Source organism: Talaromyces rugulosus, chromosome III (genome assembly GCF_013368755.1).
Source record: "Talaromyces rugulosus chromosome III, complete sequence".
NCBI lineage: Eukaryota > Fungi > Ascomycota > Eurotiomycetes > Eurotiales > Trichocomaceae > Talaromyces > Talaromyces rugulosus.
The window spans coordinates 4,267,974-4,292,216 of record NC_049563.1 but is presented as its reverse complement, the minus strand read 5'-3'; the positions used below and the strand labels follow the sequence as shown (position 1 = coordinate 4,292,216).

At 48.2% G+C, this 24,243-nt stretch overlaps 9 protein-coding genes across 9 annotated transcripts; 7 read left to right on the top strand and 2 right to left on the bottom strand.

Moving 5' to 3' along the window:
* Nucleotides 1–201: 201 nt before the first annotated feature.
* On the top strand, nucleotides 202–1,373 carry TRUGW13939_06266 (uncharacterized protein; the record flags this gene model as incomplete). The annotated part of the gene is made up of 2 exons (XM_035489420.1): nucleotides 202–498; nucleotides 573–1,373. Coding segments are annotated over 2 exons (1,098 nt in total), but the record flags the coding sequence as incomplete, so codon positions are not given.
* Nucleotides 1,374–3,032: 1,659 nt separating this feature from the next.
* TRUGW13939_06265 (uncharacterized protein) lies at nucleotides 3,033–4,094 on the top strand (the record flags this gene model as incomplete). Its single annotated transcript, XM_035489419.1, has 1 exon — nucleotides 3,033–4,094. The coding sequence occupies one exon, from the start codon at nucleotides 3,033–3,035 to the stop codon at nucleotides 4,092–4,094; it is 1,062 nt and encodes a 353-aa protein (XP_035345312.1).
* Nucleotides 4,095–4,911: 817 nt separating this feature from the next.
* TRUGW13939_06264 (uncharacterized protein) lies at nucleotides 4,912–6,479 on the top strand (the record flags this gene model as incomplete). The annotated part of the gene is made up of 8 exons (XM_035489418.1): nucleotides 4,912–4,957; nucleotides 5,032–5,072; nucleotides 5,120–5,148; nucleotides 5,204–5,358; nucleotides 5,414–5,709; nucleotides 5,760–6,029; nucleotides 6,086–6,175; nucleotides 6,231–6,479. 8 exons carry the CDS (start codon nucleotides 4,912–4,914, stop codon nucleotides 6,477–6,479), a joined length of 1,176 nt encoding a protein of 391 aa, XP_035345311.1.
* Nucleotides 6,480–6,897: 418 nt separating this feature from the next.
* Nucleotides 6,898–8,566, top strand: TRUGW13939_06263 (uncharacterized protein; the record flags this gene model as incomplete). The annotated part of the gene is made up of 7 exons (XM_035489417.1): nucleotides 6,898–7,110; nucleotides 7,180–7,190; nucleotides 7,256–7,328; nucleotides 7,391–7,476; nucleotides 7,533–7,811; nucleotides 7,868–8,013; nucleotides 8,064–8,566. 7 exons carry the CDS (start codon nucleotides 6,898–6,900, stop codon nucleotides 8,564–8,566), a joined length of 1,311 nt encoding a protein of 436 aa, XP_035345310.1.
* A 1,721-nt stretch (nucleotides 8,567–10,287) lies between these two features.
* TRUGW13939_06262 (uncharacterized protein) lies at nucleotides 10,288–14,581 on the top strand (the record flags this gene model as incomplete). Its single annotated transcript, XM_035489416.1, has 3 exons — nucleotides 10,288–10,687; nucleotides 10,742–11,944; nucleotides 12,003–14,581. The coding sequence occupies 3 exons, from the start codon at nucleotides 10,288–10,290 to the stop codon at nucleotides 14,579–14,581; spliced, it is 4,182 nt and encodes a 1,393-aa protein (XP_035345309.1).
* A 547-nt stretch (nucleotides 14,582–15,128) lies between these two features.
* On the top strand, nucleotides 15,129–16,443 carry TRUGW13939_06261 (uncharacterized protein; the record flags this gene model as incomplete). The annotated part of the gene is made up of 3 exons (XM_035489415.1): nucleotides 15,129–15,728; nucleotides 15,804–16,065; nucleotides 16,139–16,443. The coding sequence occupies 3 exons, from the start codon at nucleotides 15,129–15,131 to the stop codon at nucleotides 16,441–16,443; spliced, it is 1,167 nt and encodes a 388-aa protein (XP_035345308.1).
* A 123-nt stretch (nucleotides 16,444–16,566) lies between these two features.
* Nucleotides 16,567–17,571, bottom strand: TRUGW13939_06260 (uncharacterized protein; the record flags this gene model as incomplete). Its single annotated transcript, XM_035489414.1, has 1 exon — nucleotides 16,567–17,571. The coding sequence occupies one exon, from the start codon at nucleotides 17,569–17,571 to the stop codon at nucleotides 16,567–16,569; it is 1,005 nt and encodes a 334-aa protein (XP_035345307.1).
* A 923-nt stretch (nucleotides 17,572–18,494) lies between these two features.
* Nucleotides 18,495–20,224, top strand: TRUGW13939_06259 (uncharacterized protein; the record flags this gene model as incomplete). Its single annotated transcript, XM_035489413.1, has 3 exons — nucleotides 18,495–18,552; nucleotides 18,608–18,738; nucleotides 18,821–20,224. The coding sequence occupies 3 exons, from the start codon at nucleotides 18,495–18,497 to the stop codon at nucleotides 20,222–20,224; spliced, it is 1,593 nt and encodes a 530-aa protein (XP_035345306.1).
* A 194-nt stretch (nucleotides 20,225–20,418) lies between these two features.
* TRUGW13939_06258 (uncharacterized protein) lies at nucleotides 20,419–21,855 on the bottom strand (the record flags this gene model as incomplete). The annotated part of the gene is made up of 1 exon (XM_035489412.1): nucleotides 20,419–21,855. One exon carries the CDS (start codon nucleotides 21,853–21,855, stop codon nucleotides 20,419–20,421), a length of 1,437 nt encoding a protein of 478 aa, XP_035345305.1.
* Nucleotides 21,856–24,243: the final 2,388 nt, after the last annotated feature.

Genomic DNA, 24,243 nt, shown 5'->3' with positions numbered 1-24,243 from the left:
CATAATAACAACAACGCGGGGATAACATTTGAAGCTTCGATAAACTGGCGACGAGAATTACTTTTTTTATTCCTTATTAATCAGGCGGGATAAAAAAAAGAATCCAACGACAATAATAGAAAGAGAAAAAGAAAAGAAAAAAGTTTGATGCCCAAGGCAACCACTACTATTCACGACACCAGAAGAATAGTAATAGTAATAATGGCCGCGAATAATGATTTGGCCACAGGCCCAAAGTCAAAGATTCATGCGCCAGTCGAGAATCCAGCCTCAACAACATACCGATGTTACCGCGACTCCTCGCACACCACCTCCGGGCCCGTTGTCAATGATGGATCACACTTTTTCCGTGGGCTGGTGTGGGATATGTACAAGACGGGCAGATACTCAGATTTCACGATCAAGGTGCAAGGGTCCGTCCGCGAGTTTCATGTGCATCGGGCGGTGATATGTCCGCAGTCGAGTATCTTCGAGGCTGCTTGTCGGGGGGAGTTTGTGGTGAGTTTTTTTTCAAATGCTCCTTTCGTGCTTGGGCTAGAAAAAAAAAGGGAGGAAGCTGATGAATCATACAGGAAGCATTGACTCGGACAATGACATTGACAGACGACGATCCCGAGATTGTCGACCGCATGATCAGATATCTCTACACGCATCGATACGACGACTCGGAGGACTGGGACTATGAATCGTTCCGCTATCGTCCGCAGAGTGTCAAACATGCCTCGACGATATCAGGGGAGACAGTCACACCACCAACAACAACAACATCATCAACAACAACACCTCAAGAATCACGCAGCTCCAAGATCCCCCAATCCCCCAGGTCTCTACACGTCTACGCCATTGCCGACAAATATCTAATATCCCCGCTCAAAGACGCCGCGCGCGGCCGCTTCGCCAAATGGACCAGTGTGCATTGGTCCACGCCTAGTTTTATTGCAGCCGTGCGCGAAATCTTCGACAACGAGACGGGCAATTACACCGAACTCAAGGAAGTTGTACTGGCGCCCATGGTGCAGCATGCAGACAGTTTGTTATCGGACCAAAACGAGGACATGGGCAGCTTCCTCCGCGATTACAGCGATGTAGGGGTCGAAGTGCTCCGTCGGGTGCTTGAACAAAATCGGATCGCGCAGAGGGGGCTCGAGGTTGATATTGCCGATCTTCAATCGCGAGTGAGCTCGCTAAAGACCGATAATAAGAAGATTGGCATGTTGCAGAACCAGAATCATAAATTAAACAAGGAGTTGTTGGAAATCAAGATGGTGGTGCTAGCATGGAAGAAAGATTTGAGGAATATACGCGGTGAGGATAGAGGAAACAATAGGAACGTGGCTGCCACACCCGATCAACCCCGGGCTCAACCAAATAACAGGTAGCCTAGGCCCTTTTTTTTCTCCTTTTTTTTCTCTTTCTTTTTTTTTCAGAGGCTCGAACTGTGACAATATTTGAAAACTTGCATATGTTGGGTTGGGTGGCGTTGGGCGCGCATTAGACAATTACTTGATTAGATAGGCTGCATTTTAGCTAGTTAGACACACGCCATATAAAGTATTATTACGCAAGGCCTACAAGCTAATCTGCAAGTTAAATAATGCTGTCATATTAACTGCACACCCAGACGGATGCAGAAATGCCCCCACCGTTGAACACATCAAGCGGGGTCCGCGAGATTTGACAGTTGGCGTGGACGGCTGCTTGCAGACACCCCTCAAGAAAGTCAGCAAATAGCAAGCCCTGGAAAAATTTAACGGTGGTGTCGATTGGCTCTGCTCGGTGAGTAGAGGAAAAAGCCACATACTAGCCAGCGCTAACAGGTGGTAACACATTGTGTTAAGTGGTTGCATTAACCGCCGCAATGCCAGCCCCGCTCTTCAATGGCTTGCAGGATGGTTGAATCAGCGTTCAGATGCTACCGCCATGAGCTTATCTATTTTCTTTTCCAACAATAAATTGCTGGTCGGTGTCCTATCGATCAATTCGTAGAGTTTATGGGTGCATCGTGGCCATATTAGATGGCGCTTTGTTCTTATCTAGCGTAAATCTTGTTCTGCAGCTGGAGGTGCCTAACCAGGCAGGAATCCGAGAAAATATATTGTAGGAAGCGCTTTGCGAGTCACACCCTACAGGAGGATTTGTGGGAATGGTTTGCTTTGCGCGCCCCTATTTTGACTCGTGGTAGCAGAAGTAGAGCTGTATATATATATGCACGCTCTATACTAGTAAAGCGCTTCGGTTCAGCTGTACTACCTGCGGGGACGAGTAATATGGTGTGTTCCATTCCAATGTTGGCTGCGACTAAAATATGGAAGACGCACTCTAGAGAACACCAGCGTCTAATTTTCTTTTACGATTTTTAGCATTCTATTTTGTCCAGTTCCCATGCTATCTCTGTAGTATCCAGCGAACTAAGCTAATTAGGCACGAAATGCCAGCTAATTTACGAGCCGTGCTAAAATTAGGCGACCTTGTAAAAGCTATTTTTACTCAAGAGCCGTCACAATGCGGTGAGTGCCATATGCAGGTGAATCACATTAGATGCGCAATGATTGGGTGAGAAGAGCGGTTAACTACGTTAAGTTTATTTTTATCTGCCGGAAAAGGGGCGCTAAAATTGGTCCTGGCCAATAGAAACTCGTAGCGCTGCGGGAGCTTAATTTATTTCAATGTTTGCTGTCATTTTTAGAAAGCCGCTAAGCCGGATAAGGCAGTTACCCTCATCAATTTGCCAACAAACGTTCTTGTCCAGTCATGCAATGTGACCCCGCTTCTCTGGCGCATCGTGGTGTCGATTCTATTGGCAACGAGCAGCTCGTCAACTTTGGCGCTAAAGTAGCTTGCAGGTAAATACTACGAAAAAGAGGGGGTGGACAGTACCTATCTATAGATTCAGGGAGCCTTGTCAGGGAGGAAAGAGCTATATCATCTCTGGGGTTTCTCCTCCTTCCTGCTCCTCTTCTCCATCATCATCACTCATCTTCTATCAAGTGAAAGTTACTTTTAATACTTTCCAAAAAAGAAACAACATCACAATGGTCGGTATTCGACTCCCCCTTTCTATCGGAACGGGACCCAGCTCCCCCCGGACCATCACATCCGAAATGATCTCTCCACCACTGAGCCCAGACTTCAACTTCGACTCAGATGCCCTGACAGCATCAGCCCTACCTGCGCTCGAATACATTTCTCACAAACTGCAACAAAAATCACTACACGTCACTATGCTCGTCGGCCGAGGCCAGCCTATGCCAACGGGCCACGCTGCCGACCTGGTCGTCATCCCAGTGACCGAACTCGATCTCCCATCATGGAAAATTTTCTATCGAATTGTCGAAAAGGGCGCCCGAAAGTTTTCGCTCGGACAGAGCTGGATGGACGCCCTCAGCCAACACATTGCCATGCGCATGAAGAACGAGTACCTAGTCGAACAATCCCTGCGCCAAAACGAGATCCTTTTCAGCCAGGAAGGCTTGACTGTACTCAACGTCGACCGCATCTACACTCTCAAGCGCCGTCTTTGTGTGCTTGCTGCTACCCCACCGGAGATCAGCAAGAAGAACCCTGCCCACGAAAAAAAATACATCTCATCATGTGTATCTCTTCTCCACAAGACCGTCACCAACTGCCAGGGCCGCCCATTCAGCCCGGCTTTCTTCCACAGAGTCTATGAGAACCTCCGTGTGACCGATGACTTGCTTCACAAAGTGGCCATCGCATACAAGGCACGGTTCGACCAGGAAGGAATCGTCATGCCCGAAGCCCCCAAGCCCAAGCCCTCTCCTTCTTCTGCTTCTTCCTTCTCCACAGCACCCCCCATTCGACGAGAACCTGCTGCTCGCACAACACCGGCTACGCGCGTGGGGCCTCGCGCAGTTCGCCGTCCCGCTATGAATCCATCTCGAGTAATGCATTCTCGCGCACCATCGCGCGCAGGCACACCCAGACGCGGACCAAAGACGCCCGTGTCTGCTTCAGACGTGACCCCGATCACACGAAATGAATGGAACATTCTTATGGGACCGGACTTTTACCAGAACAAGCCCACCATCACCATGTGGGTGCCGAGTCCGGCTACAGTGCCTGTCTTTGGTTGAAGAACTCTCACTTCGCCAATGAGGAAAAAAAAACAACTACCTAGCAAGTGTATTCAATAACACTGTCCATGAGCACAGCTCGCGTCCATACAAAAGGAACGCTGAGCGGACGCTCACTCTTCCCAACGAGATATATTCGCCAGACGGTGACCAGTTGACACCACGTGTGTCCTGAGATCGCCTTCTCCATCTGTTCCAAGTGTAATACACTTACAGCAAGATGTGAGATTTTCTGACTTGGCTGGCAAAATCCCGAATGATGATATGACTTGATGATTGACATGAATAATGATTACGACAACTATTTGTACTTTTCTTCTATCTTTTATTCTTTTTCTTTTGTACACACACGTGCACATATCTATTTTTCTCGTTTTAGAGAAGTTTAGAATTAGGATATCACATGTAGTGATTATCAATTTTATAATTTATTTTTCGCATTTTTATCCTCTATCTCTTAAACATAATCCAACGAGTATGCTCCACAATAAAATAGTCACGGCATATACCAGCCCTCCAAAAGAAAAAAAACAATGCACTTTCCCGTAGAAGCGTAGTACAAGGGAAATTACAAGGGCTAATAAAAGCCAAGAAAAAACAAAAGTACCACAAATCAGCATTTCGTCGTGTAAACTAGCTGTGTGACGATTCGGGCGGGGTTGGCACGAGGCTGGGGAGCGCGCGCTATCAATGCATCTAATAAAACCGGCCAGCGCCAAAGTCCAAAGTTTGCAAACAAAAATCGCCCGACTGCTCTTAGGAAATTGAATTCTTCACAGTGTGGTCCGACTAGTGTCGCCGCGCTCAATTGTTAACCATGAAACTTGCGCCGCCTGGGGCCAAAATTCTATATTTCTGCGAAAGTGAGTAACACCTCGTGTGACGGACGAAAAGCGGGATCGCAAGGTCGGAAATTGACTGGAATTCTTGCGCATAGCATCGAATGTTTGGAAACATGGAGATACACATGACATAAACGTGAGTATTGCTCAATTGTAGAATTGGACAATTCTAACAATTTTCAGCTCGCCGGACTGCCAAAATGCTGCTATATGTGAGGAACTTGACCGCAGAGAAGTACCAAACCAATGCTGAACGACTGGACTTAGATTTCTACCAAAGACGAGCTATGAAGAGGGAAAAGCCGAAATCTTTCGCCAGTTCAATGCTCCGGCTCTCCTGGCCTCGAAGATGGGCATTGATATCAACGGGTTTTTCGGTTCTCGACGCAGTCATGATGAAAAGGAGCGATTGAAAAGTTATAGTAAGTTGAAAACACCAATTGTCTCCCCTCTCCCAGGCATAGCTGACAAATTCAGGCACTTGGTATCGCTGTCTCGTAAAGATGATTTACCCATACAAGCTCCCCACCGGGAAAGACTACAAATGGTACGAAATGACCTTTGTAAGCCGCTGGGAAGCTCCTGGCTCGGAACAGATATTGTGCATCGACACACCAGAAGACTTTCCATCTACTCTATCAGTAATCCTGGGGGATACTGCGGTAGACTTTAACGATCCGTTCGCGATGCACGTTCCCCTGCTGCAAGAGGTTGTGCGGTTAAACGACAAGTCAGTGTGGGCTATCAGAGATCCCATTCGAGATGTTGAAAAGGTCGGTGTGTCTGAAGTTATTCATGTAGCCAATCTAATGACGATAAACAGAGGCGGCCAACAGCTGGCCCAGATTTCGAGGCGATGCATGAGATTTCGCGGCACTCAATCCATGTATCCGAAGTACTTGCTGTCAGCATACAGACTTTTGGGAAGATCCTAGAGCAGCAGCGGAAAATCCATGAAAAACTGCCTGTCTCCCTAAGTGTGGACGCTCGGGAACAGGCCCACGAAGACGTAGACTTCCAGATCCAGATGATGAAGAGCCTGAAAGAGCGGTCGGTATCTAATTATTCAAGACTGACGAGTGAAATCACGGTGGTATGGCAGCCATTTCCTCTCTGTCTCCAAGGCCGTTAGCTGACCGTTTGATGTAGGCGTATAATCGGATTGCCCAGCAAGACAACCGAGTTATGAAATCCATTGGACTGTTGACCATGACTTTTCTACCGGCCACATTCATTTCGGTAAGTGCGAATTCTAATAGTCCCCACAGCGATATATTCTGACTGCCGTGACAAGGCCATCTTCAGCACGACGTTCTTCGAATATGGCGAGGAGAAGCTTCAAGCTTCCAAGCAACTATGGATATACTGGGTCGTGACGATACCCTCGACCCTACTTATTGTAATCATATGGCGGTCTCTTCTCAACAAAAATCCGCCGGTGACGTGGAGAACGCTGTGGAGCCACCTGCGACTGTTCGAGTGGGAGCAAGTCAAGAAACTCGTAGCCACCGAGAGACAGGACACGGAGAAAAGTACGGTATGAACAGCTTCGTGAGGCCATTCATTACTCGATTGCCCTTAGTCACGCCAAGGACCCAGGAGGCCAGTCGGAGCGGTGCGATAAGAGCTGCCTTCGGGTTTTGATAACGAGGTGGGGTGTTGCAAGGAGGAACTGGAAAAAAGTTTCATCGACGTTTTCGTGTGTCTCCAGCACTGAGTAGAAAGTAGAATCGTAGACTTTCCAAATGCCCAGAGTTTCCCTATATATTGTGTATTGTGTAGGTGTTTAATTGCCCCGCGAGAAAGCTTTTTCTGTCGTTGTTTGCGGTTCACCCCGCTTGCGACTTCCGTCATTAGTACTTCTGAGCTCCACCTCCACCTTAGAAAATCTGCTTCAACAATCGGTACTTGTTTGTCTGTCTTTTCTTTGGTTCGCTCTGGCGCCTTCGTTGTGAGGCAATATGAACAATCAATTCCAAGGTCAAAACGATGCTCTGGCACCAATAGACGATGGACAGCAAAAGCTACCACTCAAGAAGAAACTGCTCCAACGCGCTGAAATCACCCATGGCAGGATACCGGGGATCAAGAAGATTCCTCTTCCAGCAATTGGCATTATCGGCCTTGTTGCGTCGATAAATCTATTAGTATGGGCGGTTTGCGGAATTGTCCTGGTAAGTTCATGAATATCACTTTCTGTATATCATCAAAACTTAAGAGACGTGTATACTGATTCGTTCTAGCACTTTTACCCGTGAGTAGACAGACATTAGTTGCTATTCTGATACATCCAAAACCAAGCTTACGATAATGGTACAGGTCATTGATTTCTACTGCTGCGATTTCGTATTCGTTAGGTCTACGGCATGCCCTGGACGCTGACCATATATCCGTATGACCTTTACTTTTATCCCCAATTTCAGCAAACTTTTAACCCTGAGATCTATGATATAGGCCATTGATCTAATGACACGAAGGCTGCTTGCTACTGGACAAAAGCCCGTCACTGTTGGAACCTTTTTTTCCCTGGGACATTCAACGTAAGTTTCACTGCAAATCAATCTTTTTAAGCATTCAAGCTAACAGCGTCATTTAGAATTGTCATCGTCACTTCAATCGTAGTGGCAGCCACTGCAGCTGCCGTGTCAAGCAGATTTGACCGCTTCAGTACGGTGGGCGGCATTATTGGTACCTCTGTCAGCGCTGCCTTTCTCATTCTGCTTGGTCTTATGAATACATACATTCTTTACAGGCTTATCAAGCAAATGCGCAAAGTCCTAGGTCTAAAAGAGGGAGAAGAATCGGAAGCATGGAAGATAGAAGGAGGAGGAATTCTGTTCTCGGTACTTAAGAGGATGTTCAGACTAATCGATAGGTATGGCCTCAATTTCTCATGAATATCTTAATGTTTTGACTCGACTGATAAAACAGACCCTGGAAAATGTACCCATTGGGGGTTTTATTTGGACTGGGGTTTGATACGTCTTCTGAAATCGCCTTGCTGGGCATCTCCTCAATCCAAGCTGCTCGTGGCACTGACATCTGGGTCATTTTGATCTTCCCTATCCTCTTCACAGGTAAGGATTTTCCTGTCTCTCACAAGAAACCCAAATCTGACCGCATGAAGCGGGAATGTGTCTTCTTGACACCACCGACGGCGCATTGATGCTATCTCTCTACATTCAACCCGCGACAAACTTCCTCCCCCCCAAACCAGATTCCCAGACCATTGTCTCGGAGACTGAAATCCTCGTTGAGGACACCGACCTTCAAACCGAAACAAGGCCGGAGTCTACTACCCTACACAATACTCAAAACGCTCGCGACCCAATCGCCTTTCTATACTTTTCTATTGTTCTCACGACGCTGACCGTGATTGTTGCAATCGTCATTGGGGTTATTCAGCTACTCACCCTCGTTTTGAATGTGACAGATGCCACCGGCTCGTTTTGGGACGGCGTTCAGACGGCAGGAGACTACTACGATGCTATTGGAGGTGGCATATGTGCTTGTTTCTTGATTTTCGGCTTGCTGAGTGTAGCATGTTACAAACCGTGGAGGAGGTGGGTTGGTCAACGCAGAACGGATGAGGAGGAGGGTCCTACGCATACACCAAGACATCACATGTGATGCAGCTAAATACGAAATAAACCATAAAATCGTTACAATTTGTAACAGCCGCGCGTTAATTCCACCTGCCCTGTGAAAACCAAATATTTTCGACCTCTTGACTTCGTAGACGCATTTGTAATGTCCAATCAGCTCTCTTATGATAAGCCCAATTGTGTTAGAACGCTTCTTCGTAGAAGGTGGCATCCAATTCCTCCTCTAGCAAGACTTTTTTTCTTTTTGGCCCTGAGCAATGGCATCCTCATCGACAAGATTAGTCTAGGTTATATTCACACTCATTTGAATATAGTCCATTCCCAATATTTGATTTCCTCGATCTATTCGCTGTGGTCTTTGGCGTATTGCTAATCGACAGCTGACTTATCTATTAGAAATTATTATGTTTAAGCCCTAAAAACTTTTATTAAAATTAGTAAAAAAGTAATTGGTTTTAAATTTAATAATTAAAATATAAACTAACAATTAATTAGTACTGCTGTCGTGTCATTGCATGCCTCGGCGGGGAACACCGCCCACAGGCCCATCCAGACCATCATGGAAATCATGTTGCCTGCTTCTAGAACGCGTAGCAAGCCGAATCTTCTGACGGCGACTTCCTGTGACATGGGGCTGTTTCCAAGGCAGAAAGAAAGCGAGAGAGGATCGAGAAACTAGCTCTGCGACGGTGTTCGGGATCCTCGCCTATTATTATTGTAATATTGCATATGTGAAGCATCGCATCTCGGTTCCCAGCTGCAGGCTGGGCGTCCTGCCCACAGAGAATAATGAAACCTGATACATCAACTGCTTGCTAGGTGCATAAGGCGCCATATCTGCCGGTCTTCATCGATCGCTTGTCGCTCCTTATCTTCACCGTTCGTTAAACTTCGTTTAGTGTTGAAATGCGGTAGTTCTTGGGAGGGTGGATCGCCGTGAGTGAGAAAGTGGCTCGAGTTTCCTGAAATTGAAACTCCGCCATGGCAACAGAGGATCAGCAACGCAGCAGGAATACTAAGCGCATGCAAGTACAGGAACGTAGTCGTAATGCCTCTTCTTGGCTGTCGTTGTTCTCAGAAGGCGGTGCACGTGAGGCTTGGGGCCTGGACCCGGAGGGGTTCCTGCCTCGACCGTAAAACTAATCGCTACGTAAAGTTCGTCCTACTCTCGCCAACAATTCTTCATGCTGCCTCTTTGAATCACACTGTTCGCCAACTTCGTCTGCATTGATAACCTAGTTCGCATCGCCAAACAAGAACTAGCCTGGTATCTTGGCCCCGGAGCCAGCTGCGCCGCCAACCTGGTAGGATGACCTAATCCGTCACCAACTTCTCCTCCACCGTGTCAGACCGACTTGACAGCTTTCCTCATCCACGCCGCGTCAACTCGCCATGCACCGTTTTCTTTCTCCGGCCAACCATTGATTATGAAAAGATTGCTCACCTTTGTTTGTCAATAGCCCCCCCCCCTCCCCCTCCTGTACCGAGGCCGCCGATCCTAGCAGGGGCGTTCAGGGGAGAATAACTGTACTACGACTTCACGACCTTGCCACTTTTGTCCATTGACCCTTGTCCTTATCGCCATAGCGATGCTTCAAAAGACACTCCGAATAAGGCGCACAGAATAGCCTCCTCACCCTTCCTCGCCATCCTTCCAATCCGCCCGTCGAATTCGTCTGCTTCGAGCATGAACCGATAGGTTGCCATCCAACCACCCATCCTTCCCCCCCGGATCTTGTCTTCGCGATGCATTGGAACCGTACTCGGCTGGCGCCCACGGATGCAAATAACAATAACAATGGCCTGAAACGCTATAGCTTTATGCTCCCAACCAACTCACCTCGCCATAGCGAACATGTCCCCCGTCCCTCCGCGTCGCCGGCGGCAGTGGACCGACGCCAGTCGGAGTCGGGACCTCGTCACTCGCAATTAGACGACCCCAGCGTGGACGAGTCTGAGTCGCATGGACTCGACAATGTGAATAAGTACAATGCCACCGGCCAAACCTTTGCAGCTGGTCCGACCCCAAATGCCAAAAGAAACCGCTTCAGCATGTTGCGATTCCGCCATGCCTCCGATCCTCAACTTTCCGCAAGTTATTCCCGGAACGAGCCCGACATCCCCCCAGTACCACCAATTCCTCCTCGTGAGTTGTCCCGGTCTGCCATTTCCCCTTATTTTCTAACTAATTGGGTCCAAGCACCAACGATTATAACAACTGCGCCTACTACCTCTTCCAACCTGGACAAGTCCGCCCGAAAACCCGGCTTGTTGGTCAAAAAGAAATCGAGAGAAATGTTTGGCTTTGGAAATACACAGGACCCGGGACATACAAAAGGCCCATATTCGCAAGCTTTAGCCGGCTCCTCCACTATCAACGAAGAGCCCGGACGGCTTTCTACTTCTTCATACCGCAGTGGGCCTGTGCATCGTCAGTCAGATCGAGATAACCGCTTTTCAGAATCTTCAAGGTCAGAACAAAGCTCAGGCGACAGAGGATCCGCGAGAAGCATCAACTCTCACCCAAAAAAGAAGTTCAGTATGCTCCGTTTGAAAAGGAGCCGAGGCCCGCTGTTCCCCCTTCCCGTCAAGCTCCCTCCTCCTCCCGGGTCCGACATCCCCATCAGTGGCCGACAGTCGCCAGTCTCAAACGAGGACGGTCGTCCTTCGATAGATCCCGTCACACCGGACGGAGACCGTGTTTCGCCGTTGCCATCCCCCACTCAGTCCTCTGCCAAACTATCGTCTCCAAGGGCTATCAATCCACCACGTCTTTTCCGCAAGAACTCTACCACATCAGCACATTCAACAACATCTGCCAAAGGCCGACAGGGTCGCGGACGATCGTCGACTTTGAATTCGCTTATAGACGCTGCTCGAAGTGAGGACGATCCGCAACACTCCTCGTCAAACATCGCCTCTGGTCGAAATTCAACTTCCACTACTGGCCGCAAAAGCTTCGGCGACATTTTTAACTTAAGCAACAAACTGCGCCAAAACTCTGATCTCTCTTTCCCCCGAGATGGCCGTGCAAGTCCACGACCGCCAGGCACTCCTGGCTCGGATTCTAAGCATGCCTCGAACTCGGCTTCGCAGAATCAGGTATCGTATCCTGATCGTACAGAAGACGACACGCCCGCAACGTATCTGTCCAAACTCGAAGAGGCAGTGCATAAGGGATCTATTGCCACGATATTGTCGCAATCCGACGACGAATTCTTCAAGGTTTCCTTGCGCAAGTTCATGCGAACTTTTGCTTTCTTTGGGGAACCAATTGATATGGCAATTCGCAAGTTGTTGATGGCGGTTGAATTACCGAAAGAAACGCAACAAATCGACCGAGTTCTTCAGAGCTTCTCGGATCGTTACTACGAATGTAATCCAGGAATATTTGCATCTACAGGTATGAGCACTGCCATGATTTAATTTTAAAAAAAAATTTCACTAACACGGTTCTTTAGACCAAACTTATTTCATCGCCTTTTCTATCCTCATTTTACATACCGACGTGTTCAACAAGAATAACAAACGCAAGATGCAGAAGCAAGACTATGTCAGGAATTCACGTGTCGACGGCATATCAGAGGATATCCTCGAATGCATATACGAGAATATTTCCTACACGCCGTTCATTCATGTTGAAGACGAGCTCAATTTCAGTGCAAGACAAATGCCAAAGAAGAGAGGTTTGCTAAAGGTGGCCAGCTCCGATCAGTTGTCACGGGTATCAAACCAGCCTGTGGACCCTTACGCTGTCATTTTAGACGGCAAATTGGATCACCTACGCCCAAGTTTGAAAGATGTCATGTTGGTTGATGACACTTATAGCTTCAGCGGCGCGGAAGAGCCTGATGACATTGAGGCTTTGCATCAGGCCTTTTTGAATTCGTCGATCTTGCAAATTGTTTCGGCAAGGTCTCGACCAGACGCTTTTATGACTTCTGCAAGCATCCATAACCCCATTGACTCTCATCCTGGCTTGGTCGATATTAAGGTAGTCAAGGTTGGGCTGCTCTGGCGTAAGGACCCAAAGAAAAAGAGAGGCCGTTCACCCTGGCAAGAATGGGGTACTCTTTTAACCTCTTCACAGCTGTATTTCTTCCGCGACCTATCATGGATCAAGTCCCTCATGGCGCAGTACGAGAACCAGAACAAACGGAGCACCAGGCTACCTGTTGTGTTCAGGCCGCCCGTGGTCGATTTCAAACCAGATACTATCATGTCGACGTCTGATGCGGTTACTTTGATCGACACCGATTACAGACGACATAAACACGCATTTCTTTTTGTTCGTCACAATGGGCTTGAGGAAACCTTCCTCGCAAATTCTGACGCCGATATGAATGACTGGTTAGCGAAATTAAACTACGCGGCCACCTTTAGGACTACGGGTGTTCCATTGAAGGCAACTGTTGGTACAAGATACGAGGGTCGAAGGCATCAAAAAGTGACACGCATGAACTCGATCTCATCGGAGGGTTCCCAGACGCAATCTCAGACCCAGGCAGATACTCAGCCTGCTCATAAAAATTACGTCGACCCGCACCTCGCAGAGGAAATGTCCGCTGCCCGCCAACGATTGATGACACAAAGGATTGCCGAAGCCGATGAAAAGTTGTCTAGTTGTGAGAAGCAACTTGACGACTTGCTCAGAAATGCCAGACATCTCCAACTTTTGACACCGGTTCATAATAGAGCGAGGGAGAACGTCATTCTCGCTGCTGGACGCATGTCTGCAAAACTCAAATGGGTGCGGTTTGATATATGGCGGACCAGATGCTACAAGCAATTTCTATCCTTGGACCTTGGTCTTGAAGAAAAAGTACCTGGTGATGCGAACAAACGAACCTCGTTCGCTACAGCCAAAACAAGCCTTGCTTCGTTGAACAGGCATGACTCTGTACAAAGCTTCTCAACTGCCCATCAGAGTAACGATGCCGCTGCTACAGACCCGCCTACTTCAGGCCCTGCCGAGGAACCGATGAGCCCAGGTTTATTCGCCTCCCGACTTTCTTCTGATGCCCGGCGGTCAAGCATCACCCCGTCAGCATTATCTTTGGAGCCTCCTCTTGATAACCCACAACAAGCGACTGGAACATCATCTGAGCAAGTGGTCGGCCGTGCTAACTCTAGCCGTACCAAAGTATCTGAACGAGATCCGTCAGTACTTAGCTCCAAAAGTAAAGCTGAAGCAAACAGCGTGGGTTCTCCTAGCCTGAAGGCTAAGACGAGTATCTCAAATTTTGATGACGGAGAAGAGCGGATCCTTCGTGAAGCAGGACTTCTTACTGTCGATGAGCCTGCAGGGACTGGCCAGTTGTCTACCGTGGTAGATGAAGCCGGAAGTAGCGAGAAACTGACAGAAGAGAAGAGTGACCTCAGAACAGGGGATCTTCGTAGTCGCAACCGCCGAAGCCTACAGCGAACTTTGAGAGATAGCAAGCCGATTCACCAACGAAGCAAAAGGGGCCGGGATTCATCATCGAGCCTTCCTCCGCCTGACAATCTTACCGGTGGTGAAGGCGAAGTGCTGTCTAGGAAGGACACAAATTTCACTCTTCACGGAAAGAAAGCTTCCGTGATCACATTTGGTTCTGAGTGGCAGAACATACCACCCGAAGAGAGATTGAAGCTTCGGAAGTCTGTCGTGTCGGATGAGTCGAGGCTGTCAGAAACCGGAGCTGCTTGCGATGCGCGTGAATCCACTCGATCTGGATCGGTCCATAGTACCAAACCACAATCAACACGCAGTGCCAGCACAGCCACGGCGAGAAGCTCTCGCTATTTAGAAGGTGCAGCCGTCACTGGTGGGATTCCAGAAATACCTTCGTTAGAGGCCTTGAAAAGGGAGCAGGCAGGCCCTTCTTCCGTTCAATCCAAAGAAAACGAGGCTGATACCTTGGCCAATGCGTTGACACCGGCACCTGTAAAGATAGGCGAGGTAACGAAGGATGGCCGTGAAAATAGCGAGTTTGTTGAGCAAATCCCAGCCCAAGAAAACACGAGACATAGCCCCCACGAGCAAACTGTTGGCGCATAGACATCTTTGTTGCTGTTCCATTTGATTTTCATTTTCTTTGGCTTTCTTTCTTTTTTCTTTTTTCTGATGTCTTATTTTGATACCCCGTACTCCCGTCGTTTGCCATCCAATCTGTTATACCTCTAAATATCTCAACTTTCCTTGCTCAAAAGGTTAGGTGTTTTTTTTTCCTTCTGTCGGCTTCTGGTAGCATACAGGTAGATTGTCGTTCATTATTCTACGATTTTTGGGATTGGTCTTGTTCGTGTGTCATGATTCATGGGGCTTTTGTATTACTTTTGAGCGGGAAGCACGCATTACTAGGCGAGTGATTGCATTGCTGTTTTAAAAGCTAGCATATTGAAATATATTTCTGTACTCAGTATCAATTTCTCCTGCATCAATATAGTCGTAGTTGTTGACTGGGTCCCCACAACGTCATGGAGCTTTGCCGCCCCACACGCCTCCGCGGCGCTTAGCCCAAGCTTAATTTCTTCCTCTCTCAACTTGCTACAACACCACCATCACCACCAGGGTGAGCACAACAATAATAACAACGTTCCACACAATGGCCCACTCAAAACGCAACACCTCGCTCCCCCACTTCACCTCCTACGAACGCTCCCTCCTGCGCTCTACCTGGGGCACGCAGCGCACCCGCCTCTCGCGCGAGTCTTTCCTCCCCTTTGGCTCTTGCCAACTATGCCTGCAACCCGCTCGCCCTCCCGTTGTCGCATGCGCCGCTAATGGGGATTTGTTCTGTCGCGAATGCGCGATTAGCGATTTGCTAGCACAAAGAAAAGAAATCAAACGCCTTGAAAGACTGCGAGAAGAGGCGAGGAAGCGGGTGGCCGAGGATGACGCGCAGGTGCTTGAGCAAGCGCGAGCGAGGGAGTTGCAGGAGTTCGAGTTGATTAGTATGGGGATTGAAGGGAAAGGGAACAACAATAATAATTCGAAGAAGAGAAAAGTCCCCACCATGGAGGAGGAAGGCAATGGCAATAACAGGAAAGAAGCGGATAAGATTGCAGCTTCGGAGGAGTTTCGCCAGCGAGAAGTTGATGTTGATGGGAAGCGGAGGAAGATTTTTGAATTGGGAGAGGCGGAAATTGCGCGGTATGCACAGTCGGAGCAGGAGAGGCTCAAGAAGGAGATTGAGCGAGAAAAGGTACGTGCGAAATCAAAAACCACAATGTGTACTGTGTGTTATATATGTGCTGAACTGGAGTTGTGGAAAAAATAGGCAGAGTCCAAGTCCGCTCTACCTTCCTTTTGGGTCCCCTCGTTAACACCCGCAACCGAAAACGACGTTCTGTCCAAACCAGTCAAACTGACCCCGATATGCCCTGGATCGACGGAGGAAACGCGGCATGAGTATTCGCTCAAGACTCTGGTGGATGTTCATTTTACAGAGGAAAAATCAGACGACTATTCCGCTACGCAGACCGTGTCTCGCGTGTGTCCGAGTTGCAAGAAGGCGTTGACAAACGGTCTGAAAGCTATGTGTATGTTGCTTGTCCATACAGAGCCGAGTTGTTGATGAACTAAAAAAAAAAGACTGAGCTGATGATTCACTAGTAACCAAGCCGTGTGGCCATGTTATCTGCCAGCCCTGCGTTACAAAATTCATGGCGCCCGAGACTACCATCGATCCGCACAACAAGTCCAATCATTCGGAATCGACCGTTGGTCGGGTTCTGTGCTATGTCTGTGAGACGGATATTACGCCAGGGTCCAAGAAGAGCAAGTCCAAATCGAAAGATGGCAAAGAAGAAAAAAGCAAAATCAAGCCGGGCATGGTAGAGATTAGGTCCGAGGGAACTGGGTTTGCTAGAGGTGGAGATAACATGGCGAAAAGAAAAGGAGTTGCCTTTCAGTGTTAAAACTTTCTATGTAACGCTTGGACTAGAAGACCGAATTGATATTTATACAAAATACAAAAAAAAAAATGTACAATGCGAGTGAAGCCTTTGACACCTCATTACATGCTTAGACTTGGACTACACTCATCGTTTAGGTGGAGGCAGTGACTTTTTCGAGTTGTTAAACTCTCTGACGACAACATCGCAACGAATTTCCTGACACAGTCGTCGACGGCGAGCAGCATCCAGCTTGGTAGCAAATTCCAGTCCGCTGGCGCGCTCAATAGCTTCGACGGGGACCTCAAAGTCGGTCAGAGGCTGAGTGTTTGGTATGCGAGCATTCGGGAGCACAAAGGCGCCCAAGGCGACCTTGTCTGTCGAATCGGTGCCGTGTTCAGCAAAGATCACCTTGTAAAAGTGAGTGGGGACGGCGATGTTTGGCGGTTCTCCGATGACCTCGTAAGACACTCGGTATTTACCATCTGCTTCCTTCTTGGGCAGGTACAAGGGCCCTGTGACGATACGAACAGAGGGGTATTTCTTGGTCAAATTGCGGCAGAAATCTTCAAAGTGCGACCAGTAGTCTCTGTTGAATCCCTCCCCCACCTGCGGGCACATGTTGCTCAGTGAAAATGTGGCGTCCATTGCGTCCTGGCTCCATTTGGCGTCGGCTGCAGGCACCTGGTGGCCCCGGTCATAGCCCGAACGAAAGTAGTCGGACAGTTTCCCTCTGAAGATGGTCGGAATTGTGGTGTCTTCAACGAAAGCACTGTGCTTGCGGTCTCCATTCTTCAGGGAAAGCGAATAAGGAGTGATGTGTTCGGCCACCCAAGATGGATTGCGCATACGGCGGTCATAAGCCCCTGCCAACGGAAGACTATTTATGGGGTCGCTGACAGGCCCTGGAAAGCCATACTGCAGCAGACCGGACGGGTCAACGGGAGCGGCAGTGGAAGCCTTTGATGCCAGGGACGGAGGAGGAACTTGGATAGACGGCGAGGCTGATGTGGCTGAAAGGGCGGGAGATGCAGCGGCGAGAGAAGTAGGAGTCTGTTCACGAGAAGGTCTGGAAGAGTAGAGCAGTGCAGTGACGCCAGCTCCAGTAGCAGCTCCGGCGGCTGCAAAGATCGCGAATGTGGTTTTCGACATGGTGCTTGACTTGATTCCACGAGTTTGTCCGAGGAGGTGAGGAAATGAGGGCGAGCAGTGGAAGACGTCGAAACGGTCTAAATAGATAGCAGCTCAATCAAGAGCAGGCTGCACCGACTCACCTGTATCCAGACTCAAGATCAGATCAGATCAGGTGCGTTTGGCGCGTGAAAAGCGATCCCGAGCGGAGCCAGGCCAGGGACGGCCCAATCACAGCCGGCATAATCAGGCTGACACAGCGACACCCCAGGGACACCTGAGACCTCAAGTTACGCCGCACACATGGTTGAAGAACAGACTGGAAAACCTGTCTTTTGTCTGCGAGGTCGCCTGGCCCTCGATCCATGGGCAGTTTGCACGCTGCGGGGTGGCAGGTCATGCCCGCTGTCACGGCGCTGAGGAATCCTGGGCCAGGAATGCCATCCTGAATCGTTGGTGAAAACACTGAAAAGTCACCTGAGACGTCAGACGCGAATGAGAACAACAGCTCGTTTCAGACCGCACCGAATGCCGGTATGATTGGACAAAGACTCCTTGCGAGTTTCTTTATGGGGGGCCCCATGGGTGGTGATAATGCGGACCTTGGAGGCAAGCTATCCTAGTTGCGGACAGGCAACATCTATCAATGCAACATCAAAGGCATCTTCCAGCACGCACTTCTGCTGGAGTTGTTTTCTTCAAGCGACAACACCTTGCAAAATTTGTGCCGACACCAGACCCTGGCAATAAGATCGACGGGCGATATTAATCTGCTGGTTCCATGGTGGGGTGCATGCAGTATCTGGAACGGAAACAATCGACCGGGGTTAGCAAGCTACCCTTCATTACATCATCCCCAGCAGCAATCACCACCTTAACTTCACCATCTCCCCCTCCCCCTCGCAACTGGAGCTCACTTGCATTCACCACTGACATCAGCCGCCATGGGGCTCGATGAAAATGACACCCGGGGCTGGGTGATGAGCGGCGTCTCTGGAGTCGGTAGGTGCATTCGCGCTTTTTTGCCCGCGTTGGCTCAATGCTAACATTATTCCAGCTTGTATCATCGGTGCCGGTATCATCTGTGTGGATTTAGTCATACGTTCCTGCTGTGGTTTCAAAAGATTCGACATCACCACCAACTCGACATTCTTATCATCGTCCATGGGGTTGAGCGCCGGGGTTATGGTAAGCAATCAAAAAGCCGTCGACATGTGCCCGCACCCGTTCTGATATTAGTCCTTTGTGTGTGTGTGTGTGTGTTTTTTAGGTCTTTTCCTCCTTGTATAGCATGCTACCCACATCAAAAGAATATCTCGCTCGCTCAGGCCTGTCCGGGCCAGCTGCGGCCTATACATTGATTGGCCTTTTTTTGGCCGGCGTGGTGGTCATCAGTATCTTCTCGGATATCGTCCATCGCTACATACCTTCCCATATCGTCGATTGTACGCACACGCACGAGCCAACGGACGAAGATCTCGAGCATGGACGCGACGCCATCAGTCATAGTTCCCAGCATTGGTACAGGGACACCTCCACCAAACCTCAGGATGAAGAAAACGCCGAGGAGGGGCAACAAGATAACGAGCACACACCTCTCATTAACAAGGGGTCTAGTCATCGCAATGCGCAGTCTACACCAATTCTGGTTTCCCGAGCCACTTGTCAGATCCCGCCATCGCCATACCAGGAGTCAATTCAACGCCGGCTGGGCCGTCATGTTCACAAGTTCTTTCACGGGACGAAAGAAGTCTGCGATGAAAGTGGGCCTTGTTATGGGTTTTCCCAAGCTTGCGGGACAGAATGTCAAAAGGTCAAAGATTCGAGGAACGTCGCTGCTGTAGTCACTCCACTGGGCGTCTCAAGCCACCCACGCCGGATTCAGCCTTTGACGATAGATCCGGGCCAGCATTCGCACGACAGTGTACCCGACACTCCTTTGACTGTACGGCGTATCCCGCTGGTCAGCCAAAGCGGTTCCGAAATTCATCGTTCAGAAGATGAACATCGTGGTCCGGATTATTTCGGGCAAGATGCTGATCAACAGGCTTCGTCGCAAGGAGAGGATGTTGATGACGAGTTGGCTACAAATGGAAACCATCTGCCCAGTCCTGGAGACACAGCAAAAACATGGGGACAGCATTCTACTCACTCCTCGGTACAACACCACCATCACGTACCCCAGAACGCATTTCTTTCGATTGGTTTACAGACCTCACTAGCCATTGCTCTCCACAAACTTCCCGAGGGTTTTATTACCTATGCTACCAACCACGCGAGCCCAACACTAGGCTTGACAGTCTTCCTTGCTCTTTTTATTCACAACATTACTGATGGGTTCGCGTTGGCTCTACCTTTGTTTCTGGCTCTCAGGTCAAGAACAAAAGCAATCGTTTGGGCTAGCGTGTTGGGAGGATTCAGTCAACCAGCTGGAGCAGGACTCGCAGCTCTGTGGATATGGTTTACCGAGAGACATCGAGATCCATCTGACACCGAGGGGACCTCATGGGGTGTTTACGGAGGCATGTTTGCAGTCACCGCGGGGATCATGACCTCCGTTGGTCTCCAACTATTCAGCGAGGGTTTATGCCTGACGCATAACCGGAACATTTGCATTGGCTCTGCTATTGCTGGTATGGGGTTGTTGGGCGTTAGTTTCGCATTGACGGCGTGAGGTTTAGACTTATAGATGACATGACGCGTGGCGTTCTATTACGGCAGAATATTTACTCATCCTTAGTATGTAGGCTTATCACAGTATGCTCTTAGCCTAGTAATATTAGTATATGATAATATGATGATTATGATACATGTTCACGAAGTCGAAGTTCCAATCCTAAAATCCTACAGAAGGCACAATAATGGCGGTTATGAACCACCACCCTTGGCTTGTGCCTCCTTCTCGCGCTTTCGCGCAAGATAACGCTCGCGAGCGCTTTGAACATCCGAGTCGGTCTTGCGACTGCGGCTTTTCTCGGCAATCTGTTTTTGCTGTTCTGCTTCTGCTTCTTCCTCTTTCTTTGCGCGCTCCTCGAGCTGAGCAGCGACCATCTCGGTTTGACGAGCGCGTTGCGCACCACGTGCTGAAAATGCCTCATTAGACGGACCACGCGCACCAGGACGTGATGCTGCAGACGCTGCAACCGGAGCTGCTGGTTTTGCCTTGGGTTTAGGGGCAACGTTGAGACCTGCACTGAGCAATTGACGCTTGTCGACGACTTGTCCTTCGTCGTTGACGACAACTTTGGCACCGCGCGCGTTCAATTCGGCGGCTATTTGGGCTTCGGATTTTTCTGTCGCTTGGTTTTCTGCAGCTTCTGTGGGTTTTTCTTCGCCCGCGGCAGCTCTTTGGACTGCCTCTTGTGCTGCTTTCATCGCCTCGCCATGCTGCTCCTCGTCTCGTGCGAGCATGTCGCGATAGAAGCTGACCATCCCGGACCCGCCGTTTGCCCTCCGCCGTTTCTCCTCCTCTTCTTCCCTCTTTGCTTCCTCCTCTTCCATGCGCTTTACTTCTTCTTGCTGCGCGCGGTATGCCGACGTTACGAATTTCTCCTTGTCGGCAAACTCGTCTCCTTCGGCTTCGCGCTCCTTGGTCAGCAGACGATCTCGTGCGCGCATTTGGTCCCGTTTTCGGACTTCGGCGCTGCGTAATAGCGCATCCATGTACCTGGAACTCTCCTGGTCGCCGTTGGCGGAGGTAGATTTGTTGGGTTTCTCACGTTTGGCTTTTATGCTATCGTAGACTGCATCGTAGGAGTAGATGGAAGGGTCGATTTGTTCGGCTTCTTTGGCGTGCTTTCGACTCGAGTGTAGTGCAGAGAGGTTTGAGTAGTCGATATTTTTCCCTCCTGGTTGTAATCCGTATTTCTTTTTGTTTGACCCATCATCACCTTTTTCGTTTTGTTGTTGCCCCTCGTCGTTTTCATCGTCAAAAATGCTGCTTTTTAACGGATTGATTCCGATTTTTTTAGGGGCTGGAGGTTTTGCAGCTGACAGTCCGGTTAATAACGGTTTCTTTGATTTCTCTCTTTGCGCCGACTGCTGCTGCTGTGTTTCTTCGTCGTTGTCGTTATTATTATCCAATCCTCCCAAAGTCGTGATTTCGATAGCGCCGTTTTTATTTTTATTCTCATTATTATTATTCCGACCGGAAAAAGCTATCCCCCCTTCGTCATCATCGTCCTCCGAACCCGAGTCGCCAAATACCGGCTTCTTGCGCTTTTGGCCAGCTAGTAAGTTGGGTTGCTTTTTGACGGCTGTGGAGTTCTTTGAATTGGGGAGGTTGAGGCCGAATTTGGGCGGCATTGTCACGAGCAAGTGAAGACGGGGGATTTCCTTTATTGTCGATGCATGTAGGTCGTGTCGGTTGTTATAAATCTGATTGAGTGAGAGGATTTATTATTGAACTTGGAGGTTCTTCTGACGATGGTCTCGAGTCCCCACTTTAATGTCACGTGCTGATATGATAAGGCAATACTCAAGATTAATTTTATTGGTCAGTTACTGTGGATCTATATATGCACGCTTTAACCATATTAGGAAAGAGTTTCAAAAATAGAAAAGCAGCAATATCTTGTAGTACAATAGACTTGTCAATTAAACATATTTAAGTATTGTGGGAGGAACATAACTGGCGATTGGGGAGAGGGAGGTACGGATGAGTGCGTATTCCTGTGAGACATAAGTACTTAGGGTTACGGATACCTTCCAAAAGAAGCAATCTGCGAACCGCGTATAAAGAACGAAACACCCGTCGGATATGCTTAGTGTTACACGAATACGAGATGACATTCTAATAGAAGACTAGAAGCAACCTGCGCGTATTCCTGAGAGGACCACCACGCGGACATATTTTAGAGTTACGGAGGTCCACATTAATATTCCATGCATTAGCCGTAATAGACTAATAACTGATGGATGGTTGAACCTAACAAATTAGTTAAGAGGCTACATATATAACATCGTGCGAGATAGAGGTTGCCTGTCCTGATCTAGTTCGTGCGGCTTGCCGCCCTAAGATGCGGCAAGGTGCGGCCAGAAGAGGCATCTTGGTTTCAGCTATCTATATGATTCTTTTTAATTAGATACCGTACAATCAAATTTCAGAAAAAGCTGTCTACATGAATTGTATTATTATAAGTTATCTCCATATATTCCGTTTAGCGAAATAAATAAAATAATTACCTATGAAGAGCTAAGTATCTAAAAATAAAGTAGGTAAATACAATTCTCCTGTATTCGGTGTTATATGAATATACAAAAGAGAGTACTAGGTTTAATACCAGACAAGAAATAGGACAGAGCTGTGACGAGTAGTACTCATGTAAAGCCTAAGGGTGTCTGGAATGACTGTAGGAGGATAATAGGAGCCTACTCAGGTTCGACTAGGAGCCTAATGGGTACCGAGGAGAAGTATACAACAAGAAGTGTATATAATTCAATAGAATAATCTTGCTTGAGTCTCTGTAACTCTCAGGATAGGGTCTTAAGCTTATAAGCAGCATCTAGGAATCTTCTCTATTTCCAAATTGGGTAGTATGAACCGAGAAGTGGGGAAAATCCCTAAAATGTGACCTGTCAGACGGAGTAAAAGCTTCAGATGTGATATATCAATTGAGGTTATCTCTGGCCGGCATGTGAACTGCAGCTGGCCGGAAGTTCGGTACAGGCTTCCCGAGCCTGGTCCTTAAAACTCAATTTATAGATCCCAAATATCCCTACAATCTAGATACTAACTGTGACGACGAGTCGATTCCTATCCTCTAAGAGTACTCTGCAACGAGAAAACCAAATATGAGAAGGGAAAGAGGAAGAGAAAGAACCTCCCCCACTAGTTACATGAGAAATATTCCTTTGTGTGCGTCAGTCTATTCCCTTTATAGTTCCGCATGAGGTTATTCTTATCTCAGTACCGCTCTCGGTTCCCTTTCCCTAGTGGTACCTCAGGCCGCCACTGCTGGTTTCTAAGGCCTGGGTCAGGACTGTCACACTACTCCCCCTTTTAGGCCATGTTTGCCCTTAAGTATACTGTTATCTCCCCTGTCTGGCATAAATCTGTCCTCCTCCACTGTCTTTAACTATTCCTGGAGGTGTTTCGGTGGTTCTAGTTTCTCTAGGTAGTAGTCATAGTACTCCTTCAATATGACAGGAGCGTTCTTGAAATTTCTAGCTAGATACCACTCTATATCGATGTTATGACCTAACTATTTTATCTGGTAATAAAGCTTTTTCCAGTGTACCTAGGTGTCTAATACTTTTTTAACCACCCACTTATCCTGTCTATTTACCTTAATAGGCTCTGCCGGTTCTTCTAGCTGTCCTGATAATGGTTCTGTGATTGCTGCTTGTCTTAATTTCTCTGGTAAGAATATAGAATGCACGTTAATCCTGTCTAATAATTCTAGTTCGAAAGAGTTGTTAATTTGTTTCTTGATTTAGTATGGACCATTTGTCTGGATGTCTAGCTTCTTACTAGGCTGCCTTATTTCCTAGTGCTTTGTGATAACTATGATATAATTATCTACATCGAAGTTGAGTGGTTAGCGCTTTTTGTTAGTTATTAACTACTATTGCTTCTGACTCTTCTAGAGATTCATCCTCGCCATTTCCCAGGTGCTATGTATTTGACCTAGCTATAACTTGATATCTTCTTTGTTTAGGGTTAGTTTCTTTGATGGTTCAGGTAACTTCCAA